This window comes from Nannospalax galili, unplaced genomic scaffold, assembly GCF_000622305.1.
Source record: "Nannospalax galili isolate Female #2095 unplaced genomic scaffold, S.galili_v1.0 scaffold1129, whole genome shotgun sequence".
Lineage (NCBI taxonomy): Eukaryota > Metazoa > Chordata > Mammalia > Rodentia > Spalacidae > Nannospalax > Nannospalax galili.
Window position 1 is genome coordinate 316,648 of NW_008359461.1, and position 9,726 is coordinate 326,373.

The window sequence follows — 9,726 nt, forward strand, 5'->3', positions numbered from 1 at the left end:
TATGCCAGATGAAATAACTGTTCTATCCAAAGGGAAATATTATGTATTAATGCTCTCTTGTATTTTCTAACTTTCTTACAGCTACTACTTCTTATATAATTGTAGAATATATTTTGAAAAGTAAACAGACTCAAAATAGCATCCACAGAAAAATAAGTCACAATTGGAGCAGCTCAGGACAAAACAAGGTCTGAAGGATTTCTGGGCTCAAAGCAGAAGGGTTCAAAGAGTGAAGTCCTTGGGGCCCGTGTCATCCCCAAAGTTCTTCACCTGAAATGCCCCTCTCTTTGGGACAGATACTCAAAGTCATCTTAAATATATATCATTAATCCCTTGTACGCACTCTACAGTTGGTTTGGACAAGTGGAAGCACACAGAAGTATATACTCCTGTCTCCTCTGTCAGTCTAGGCACAAGACTAAGTCTATACCAACTTACTATTTAATTACACCTGACATTTACTTTACAACCCAGTTTATGGATTCTGTGTATTTAATGAACAGTTATTTCTCACTTCCCTGCAATTAAAATACTGAGAGTTATGGAATTAATTAATAGCACCCTTGGGCTATCAAGAGGCTAATACTACCAGCCAACCCTGCCTACTAATATCAGTTCAAAATTATCCCAGGCCCCTCAGATGCCTTTCTCTTTTCCTAAGTCACCTGTTTCTGGCACTTATCCCATCCCACGTCTCCATTCAAGGAGAGAATGCTTTGCTACAAGGTTCTACTGGGAACCCATACCGGCTGAAGCCACTGAGTGAGGGTACAGCTGCTCTTAACCCCAGCCCAGCTCTCTATACTCACTGTTGCTGGACTTAAGGTCTCGGTGGATGATGGGGACAATTGCCTCATCATGTAGGTAGTTCATCCCTCTGGCGATCTGCACAGCCCAGTTCACCAGGATGTCTGGGGGGATCCTCTTCCCAGACAATACTCGATTCAAAGGCCCTCCCCGAGCAAACTCCATGACCAAGCAGAGGTTGGGTTCCTTCAGGCACACGCCTCTGAGGGCAATGATGTTTGGGTGCTTCAGCATGGCGAAGAGCTTGGCCTCTTGGCGAACATTCTCTATGGTCTGGCTGATGTCCTCATCGGGGTCATGCCGAGCTGCTTTCACGGCCACCTCATCGCCTATCCAGAAAGCACGATAAACCTTCCCGAAGCCCCCAATGCCGATGATCTCTTCCAAGGTTAGCTCCGCAAAATCAATCTCTAATACTGAGAATGAAGAAAACAAGAAGCAATTCAAAGCTATCCTGGAACACTATTTAGCCACGATATATCTACTGGATGGGTAATATAGGGAGTGCATGAGCTCCCTGCTTTCCTGTCTCCCCATTAGAAAGTAAGCTTCACAAGGTGTAGGGACTGCAATTAACTTCATCCATTATCCTTAGTAACTAGCAAATAATAGGTATGCAGTAAATATTTCTTTTTTAAAATCCTACTTGGAAAATCAGGGAGAATCTTGGACCAAGACCAACCACTTTCACTACAGAGAATACTGACAGAGCTTTTTCTGAGAATTGCACAGCTTCATTTTGTACTTGGTGAGAAGCACATGACCCAGGGCCAAGACAAACACACAGAAGTCACGGCTTGGTCTGCAAGGAGTTTCTACAGAAATAGGAACAGTGGCTAAAGAAAGGCAGTAACTCCCATGGCAGGACAAGACTAGAGGATGAGCAGGGATAGGATTCTCAAAGACAAGTGAAATGGGCCATAGAGTAAGGGTAGAGGGGAGATTATCAGCAATGGAGGGGGATTGGAGTAAAGGACAATCCAGGTGGGAAGAGAGACGTGAGCAATAATAAGGTACATCGGGGCACCTGGCATGTGAGGAACGTCAGGGGGGCCAGAGTAGTTGGATTGTGTGCACTGGGATAAGAGATAAGATTTAAGCCTTACTGGGCATAACCAGATGGTACAATCTTTCAGGCCATTCTGAAGGGCTTAAACTTTACACTATAAGCAACAGGGGCCTTTCAGAAAGGGAGTATTATGACTTAGGAGGGCCACCAACTCTGGCAACTATGTAGAATATAACGGGCAAGAAAGTCTGTAGAGAGAAGAGTCACTAACGAACTGGGACACAGCTCCACTGGTAGAGTGCCTGCTTAGCATGCATGACACTGGGTGTGGTGGTACATCCCTGTGATTCTAGCACTAAGGAGGTGGAAACAGGAGGATCAGAAGCTCAAAGTCGTCTTTGGTTACAAAGCAAGACTAAGGCCAGTTTGGGCTAAAATGAGACCCTGTCTCAAAACAGAGAACCACTAAAGAAGCCCTCTAGTTGAGCCAGACCTGGTGAGCCTCAGAAGTACTAGACACAGAAACTACTGAGTCAATGCGGAAATGTCCAGGACTTGGTTCTATCAGGACCTGGTGCCCAAGAAGTATGGAAAGGAGCCTCACAGGAAACATCAATTTTATGTCTTATAGGGTTTATACTGAGTTCAATATTGTATAACTGTATTAATTCAGCTGTGAACCTAAAAATGTACAGCCACTTTTGAAAGAGATATATCCTTGCTCTGGAAATTGTTACTATGTTAAAGCTGTAATGAAATGCTTCATCTAATCATGTGGTTACTAAATAAATTTTAAAAAAGAAAGGAATACTAGCTGGGAAAAAAAAAGAAAAACAAACAAACAAACCCATCTCTCTGTAGTGGACTTCAAAGAGGGAATTGTATTGAAAAACTCCTAACTGATGGTTGTCTCCTGGCTCTCCTGGCTCTCAATATTTCATTTTCTTTAAAAACCAAATATAAAAAATTGCCGGGCGTGCTGGCACCCGCCTGTAGTCCCAGCACTTGGGAAAAAAAGAAAGAAAGGAATACTAGCTGGGAAAAAAAAGAAAAACAAACAAACAAACCCATCTCTCTGTAGTGGACTTCAACACACCAGCTCGGTCCCTGACTATCACCTCAACCACTCCTTCTGCTTCTCAAATCCAAAACCCAAACTTAAGACTTTCAGCTCCCTTTGGAAAGGCTTTCATGGATAGATCATGAGTGCTATCAGTGTTTATGAATCTTGGGCTAGATAGGATGTTAAGTAGTCTATGAGTCTAATTCATGTGTCTCCTAAAATGTTGTTCTCTGTTTTGTTGGTCTCTTGACTGATTCAGACTCATCTGTGACTTAAATACCAATTTCACAAAGAAACTTTTCCTAACCCCCAAACCAAATGTAGTAAAGCCTCCCATCAAACACCTTCATAGCATCCATTCTGCAGGACTCACCAAGCTCATCATTAGTTAACTTCTTGTTTACTGCCTGTCACTGGCTACTCTGTAACAGGCACAGGGCAGAGATTCTGTCTGCCTTTCCACCACTGTACTCACCATGCCAAGCATTTAGGAGGTGACCACCAAATGTAATCTACCTCAGTAGGACATAAAAAAATTATTTTTATTTTATGTGTATGCATGTATTGCCTGCATGTAAGTACACCCGTGTTGTGCAATGCCCACGGAGGACAGAAGAGGCTGTCAGATCCCCTGGAACTGGAGTTACAGACAGTTGTTAGCTGCCATATGGGTGTTCGGATTCGAACCTGGGTCTTCTGCAAGAACAGCCAGTGTTCTTAACCGCTGAGCCATCTCTCCAGCCCCTAGATTTGTTTTTAAAAGGGAGAGGGGAGGCCTTCTGAAACAGAATAACCACATTTCATTAAATAAAAAAATCTAAGAAAACAAAGACATATTTCTAGCTTTTGGCAAGACAAAAAGAGGAACTGCCCACTGCTGACTGTTCCCTTCCTTCCTTGGAGAGCCTCCCCCCTCCCCCCACACCCCCGCTCTCCACTCAGATGCTGGCGGAACTCAAAAACCTGTTCTTGCTTAATTATAGTACTTCTAATCCTATCTAGCGCTGGTATTCATTTGTGTTTTGCAACAAAACTGTCAATCCGCACCAAGGAAACTGGGGGAAAGTTAGACGGGCTTGTCTTTTGGCATACCAAAAGCAGAAACCATCTTGACTCTACAAGCTCCAAATGTTTAAAAGGCTATCTCAGGGCTGGAGAAAAAGCTCAGCAGTTAAAAGCACTGGCTGCTCTTGCACAGGACCCAGGTTCAGTCCCAGCACCAACTTGGCAGCTCACAAGCATCTGAAACCCCAGTTCCAGGAAATCAGATACCCTCTAACCGTCCCAGGCAACAGGCATACATGGATATATGCAAAACACTCCTACACATAAAATTAAATAAATAAATAAATAACTCCTTGGGACTAGGGTGCAGTTCAGCAGCAGAGTACATGCTTAGCATCTCCAAGATCCTAGTTTCAGTCCCTAATACCATGAAAAGAAAGAAGAAAAAAAACAAGGAAAAAGCTATTGTCTCACTTGGCAGTCCTCCTAGAGAATAAGTGATGTGTTACAAACTACACACTAGCAATCAGCATCCACTCCAAAATCCTTCTAGCACATCCTTCAGTATTAGAGAGACTAGAAAGCTAAAAAACTACAAATCCCAGGCTCCTTTACAGCTAGACTTCTGGGTGTGAATTAAGTCCTGCCAACCTGACACAGAAAATTTACAAAGCAGAAGAGCGATGGAGACCATCTTCAGATGGCATCTCTTGGTAAGTGCGGCTGCCTGAATCAGCATGTAAGTGTCTGGTCACTAGCTTTGTAGATGTGGAAGGGAAGGTTGCATGGCCAAGGGGTTGCCTAATCTCCAGGCTGTAGACACAACAGGATGTTCCTGAGGTTGACATCTTCAGTCCAGAGTCTGAGTCTTCCCTAGTCCAGCAGTGGCAGCTTGCCTGGTAGCCCAGTTCTGTGGTGTTTTGGGAGCTCTCCCCATAAAAGCCTCTTCTCCCAGCCCTTCCAACAATTCTGTAAGCACCCAATTTCCTGTGCTGAATCCATTTCTTCTTTAAAATAGTCTGTTTCTGAGTCCTAAAAATGAATCCTGACTAATTACTAAATTTTGCCTGATGTCATCTATATGAATGAGAAAAACATGCCTACTTTAAAGAGCAATTAGAAACCCCTTTGAAAAATATGTGTTAAGAGTTGCTTTGGTCTTGGAGGAAAGGAACGTTCATTTTATTTTATTTTGTTTTGTTTTTTGCCTATCAAGCATTTACACTGGTGAAAAGCTATGTGCCTCTTCAATAAATTGTATTTATTACCCTGTTCTCTCAACTCTTTGCATTAACTATATTTCTCTGCTACTCTCCCTCTTTTTCTCTGCACTGAAGCATAGGTGTCAACACACAGTAGGTGTTCAATGTTTATCTAAATGCCCAAGGGTGTAAAGGATACCAGTCTGGTCTAGGGTGCTGAAAGGGACAGTTCCTCAGGGGTATGCCTCAGAGATAAGCCCTCAAATGCGGAATGGAAAGCAATAACCTCCTCTTTGGGGTAGAAGCTAAGATCTCAGCTTTTCCCTATTTAGTTAAGGAAAATAATGTGGCCAGCCTGCAAGAACAGTCTAGAGCACAGTTTTCCAATATATAAAGATAATCCAGAAGGGGGAGTGGGGACTTTCTCTTTCCCTGCAAAGCTGACCCTTGGTATGGGCATTTAGGAACTAGATTTCAGTAGAGGGCAAGTAGGGCCTCCTTCCCTTTTCTGTATTAGCTTCAAGACCTGGCTTAAGAATCAGGTCAACTTGCAGAGAGCACATTTTTCAGTTTCTTTGGGAGGATATCAAGAACAAAACCTTATTTCATGTTGGAGTCAAGACGTTATTGACTCTATATTACATGTTTGAAAAAAACTGAAAGCACGAGCACATTCTGATGGGTTGGGGTCAAGGGACTGGTGCACCTTGTTCACTTCAAAATCTTATATGCAGAGCCAGGTGTGGTGACATACAGCTGTAATCCCAGCACTCAGAAGACAGATACAGGAGGATCATAAGTTCAAGGCCAGATTGGGCTAGTGAGATCTTATTTCAAAAAAAAAAAAAAAAAGTTAAAACCTAGGCTGTGAATGCTTCAGTGGGTAACAGGTGACAGTGCTTGCTGTGCAAGCCTGGGGGTCTTTGTTTGGATCCCCAGCACCCAGGTAAAGAGTGTGGAGAAGCCATGAGCACATATAACGTCAGCACTGGGGAAGGGAGCAGAAACAAGAGGGTGGCTGGGGCTTGCTGGCCACCAACTTAGTTGAAAAAATGCTCCAGTGAGAGACCCTGTCTCAAGGGAATAAGGCAGAGTGATAGAGCAGGACACCCGATGTCCTCTGTGCATGCCCGCACAGGTGCATACACCCACACACACAGGCACACACACACACATATATACAAACACAAAAAGTCTTAAGCAAGCTGGGCATGGTGGTGCATGCCTTTAATCCCAGCACTCAAGAAGAAGAGGCAGGCGGATCTCTGTGAGATCAAGGCCAGTCATAGGGAGTTCCAGGCCAGCTGGGGCTACAGGGAGACCCTGTCTTGGAAAGAAGGAAAGAAATAAAGAAAAAAAATCTTCAAAAAAAAAATAAAACTATACATCTAAAATATACATCCTCGTATCTGTGAATTTCAGAAAACAAATGTAAATTAATAATGACCTTAATACTCTGTGTGCAAACAGACATTAATTAAAACTTGTGTAAGAGAAACATTTTAATACCCAGGAATGCATCTCCCAAGATGACAGATAGGAGATTTACATTTTTTTTAGCCTTCACTAAAATAAAGAGGATGAATGAGCTCCCAGGCCATTTGTCCTCCATGTAGAACTAACCCCTAATACTTACATTGGAGGCAATAAAAATAGAATATAAGTGTGAAATGGTTTATAGTATCACTATTACATTTTTTCTTTGGGCAAAAGATTAATTTCCCCTTCTATTTTGAATAAAGTATGAAAAAAATTTTTCACTTGAAAACAATACTGTAAATCCAAATCTAAATGTCGCTGCTTGATTGGACTTAGTGCACTCTCTTTGGAATCTAGAACATAATGTCATAATACAAACCCCAGAGGGAAAGCACAAAAGGGTTACTCTAGGAAAGTGTTGTCAGTGGCTTTACCTTATTCCAAGTCTTGGGGGACAAGGACTTGTCAATCGTATTTATTTTCTGAGTAGCACTAACTGAACTGGTGGACAGAGTTCACAGATGAGCGGCACACCTGTCTTTTCAAAGCACTGCACTGAAATGTTATATTTATATCACCAATCTCCCTCACATAACTCAGGAGCACCTCCTTACCATTCCTTTGTCACTTGGTATTTAACATAGTATCTATCACCCGCTAGGTACTAAGAATTAGCTTCTGATTGGAACTAGGGCTTTGAGGTGCCAAGAATTAATGCTAGTCACAGTAAGGCCAATTTAGAGAACTAAGGACTTAGACATGCCCAAAACTTTCAACAACCACAAGTTTCTTTCAGCAACCACAAGCTCCCTCATCTAGGCTCTAGATTTAGGAATCCACTCCATCCAATGTAACTTCTATGACAACAAAGGTAAGTCCTGGGCCACATCACAGGGAGTCACCTCTAGATGAAGCACACTGTTGACATGCCTGGTTCTCTGTGGAAAGGTTCTTTTAGCCTAAGTCATGTTCGCTCCTGGCTGCTGTGACAGTCAGGAACACAAGATGCTGAAGAAACAGAGGGCCTGCTCAGGAACTTCATATAACTTGTACACGCTCACATTATCCACCCCTAAAAATAAAGGCACAGAACTCCACCCACAAAAAGCTCAAAATGTGACTTATACTCAAAACCACACTGTGTTTCCTAACATGTCAGACTGTTCATGTCTTCCAACATATGGGCAAGCTCATCTCCAACACTATTTCAAAACGCTATGCCAGGACCTTTGATTGGCCTTATCTTACCAGTACTACTGCCAAAAAGATGTAGCACCCAGAAACAATCTAAAGTAACTTGCCATTCCAGGCATTATAAAGAGCAAAATGTATGTAAGAAACTTTGGATTGAATGACAGGAGACATACAAGAGCTAGAGATGTGAATGTCAATTTGACAGTCAAAACTCCAAAGAGTAGAACAAAGAAGTCAGGATTTTGATACTACGTTAACTACCAGTACTTAAAACTCATTTTAAAGTAACGCAGTTGCTCATGTTGAAATTATCAGAATTAACAGTTATCAGAAAGATAACTATTACAGATGAAAATTTACAACTACTCAAAGTTGGCCCTTTGTAATTATTATTTTAAATCAGCTAAGATGCCAAGTATTCAAAACAAGTAATAAGCATTAATAAATACTTAGGAAGAGTGTCTTCTAACAGGGAATTATATAAACTCAAGTGCGTAAAATGTACTAGAGGAGATTTGCATCTTTCTTCTAGAACAACCAAGTGTATATAGGTGATCAAGGAATTTTAAAGGCAATTTAATTCCTCTGTGGGGAGAGGGGATGCCAATTTCATTGGGGGTGTGGAACTGGGAGTTCCTGGTAAATTGATGAAAACCAGGACACAGGGAGAAAAGCTCTGTGAGGGAACTCTGGGCCTGGTCCCCCCTGAGATTTGGTCAATTCCAATTATAGACAAGGATCTAGGATGAAAAGACGAGAGAAAATGTATTGTCTGAACGGTATGTCTGTAAGGGACAGGGACTTGGCCTCTGTACAGTGTGTTCCTTAACCCCCACAAGGGAACGACATATTTTTTCTTTCTAATCATTTCTTCGTGCATGACTTTGTACCCTTCCCCCCTCACCCCACACACACACACACACCTTTCTTAACACATTATTCAGAGAAACTCCTAAAATGTACAACTTTGAGACACAGGATAAAAATCCAAGAAATCAATACGAGATTTTAAAGGCACCTCAGTCTTGAGTTCACACATTCTTCCGGGACTTGTGAGCCTGCCCAGCCAGGCTGGAGGCACCTCCACCTCTCAAAGCAAATACCTTTAAGAGGCGGGGACAAGCTACAGAAGAGGTCGGCCAGGTCCTTGACTTGGGGACTAAGGTTACAGATGACAGTAATCACCCTTCCCGATCTGGAGGGGCACGAGGAGGAAGGGGCGGGAGCGTCAGGATGTAATCAGGAGTTGCTAGAAGGAGTCGGATAAAGGTGTAGAAGCAGGAATTCCAGGGCAGGGCCTGAGGCATCCCTAGCTCATGGAGGGCACTGGCTGAAGCCCCCGGGTCAATTATTCGCCACCCCTAACCTAACCCTCGCGACCGGTTCCTCCCCTCTCCCTCGACTACCCCAGGCCTCCATCCTCCCCCTGGCCGCCGGGCCCGCCTTCGCCTTACACTGAATGGGCGGGTAGCAGCTGGGGTCCTCCGCGCCCGGCTGGCAACGGCTGGAGAAGGCGCTGCGCGGGGTCACGTAGTTGCTGGGGAAGATGCCCACCCGCTGGTTGAGCTGCCCGGTCCACCAGCCCTCGTCGCCGGACACCTGCGAGTCCTTGGACAGCACCTCCACCACGTCGCCCAGCCTCAGGGTCAGCTCGTCCTCGCCCGCCGCCTCGTACTCGAACACGGCTGTCCAGTAGGGCAGCGGGGCGTCGGAGCCCAGCTCGGCCGAGGCCGCCGCCGCCGCCTCCTCCTCCTCCTCCTCTTCCTCGTCGGCCGCGGTCCCCGCTCCATCCTCCCCCGGCGGGGCGGCAGCGGCGGCGGCGCTCGCCAGGCAGCCGAGAAGCGCTCTGGAGGGCTCCATGGAGCGGCCGATCCATAGGGTGCAGGGCGGCCGCCGCCCGCAGGAGCCGCCGCCGCCTATTGTTCATGCGGCTCCGCAGCGCTGGGGGGACCCCGCGCCCCCGACGG

General features: G+C 44.6%; 1 protein-coding gene across 2 annotated transcripts in view; it reads right to left on the reverse strand.

Moving 5' to 3' along the window:
- The window catches only part of Map3k9 (mitogen-activated protein kinase kinase kinase 9), a 107,646-nt gene extending 97,920 nt beyond the window's left edge, over positions 1 to 9,726 (reverse strand). For both annotated transcript variants that reach the window (XM_008823212.3, XM_008823211.3), the window contains exons 1-2: positions 9,214 to 9,726; positions 810 to 1,223 (exon numbers count right to left, since the gene is read on the reverse strand). In XM_008823212.3, the coding sequence (XP_008821434.1) occupies positions 810 to 1,223; positions 9,214 to 9,619 (820 nt within the window). In that variant the 5' untranslated portion in view covers positions 9,620 to 9,726. The remainder of the gene's footprint in view (positions 1 to 809; positions 1,224 to 9,213) is intronic.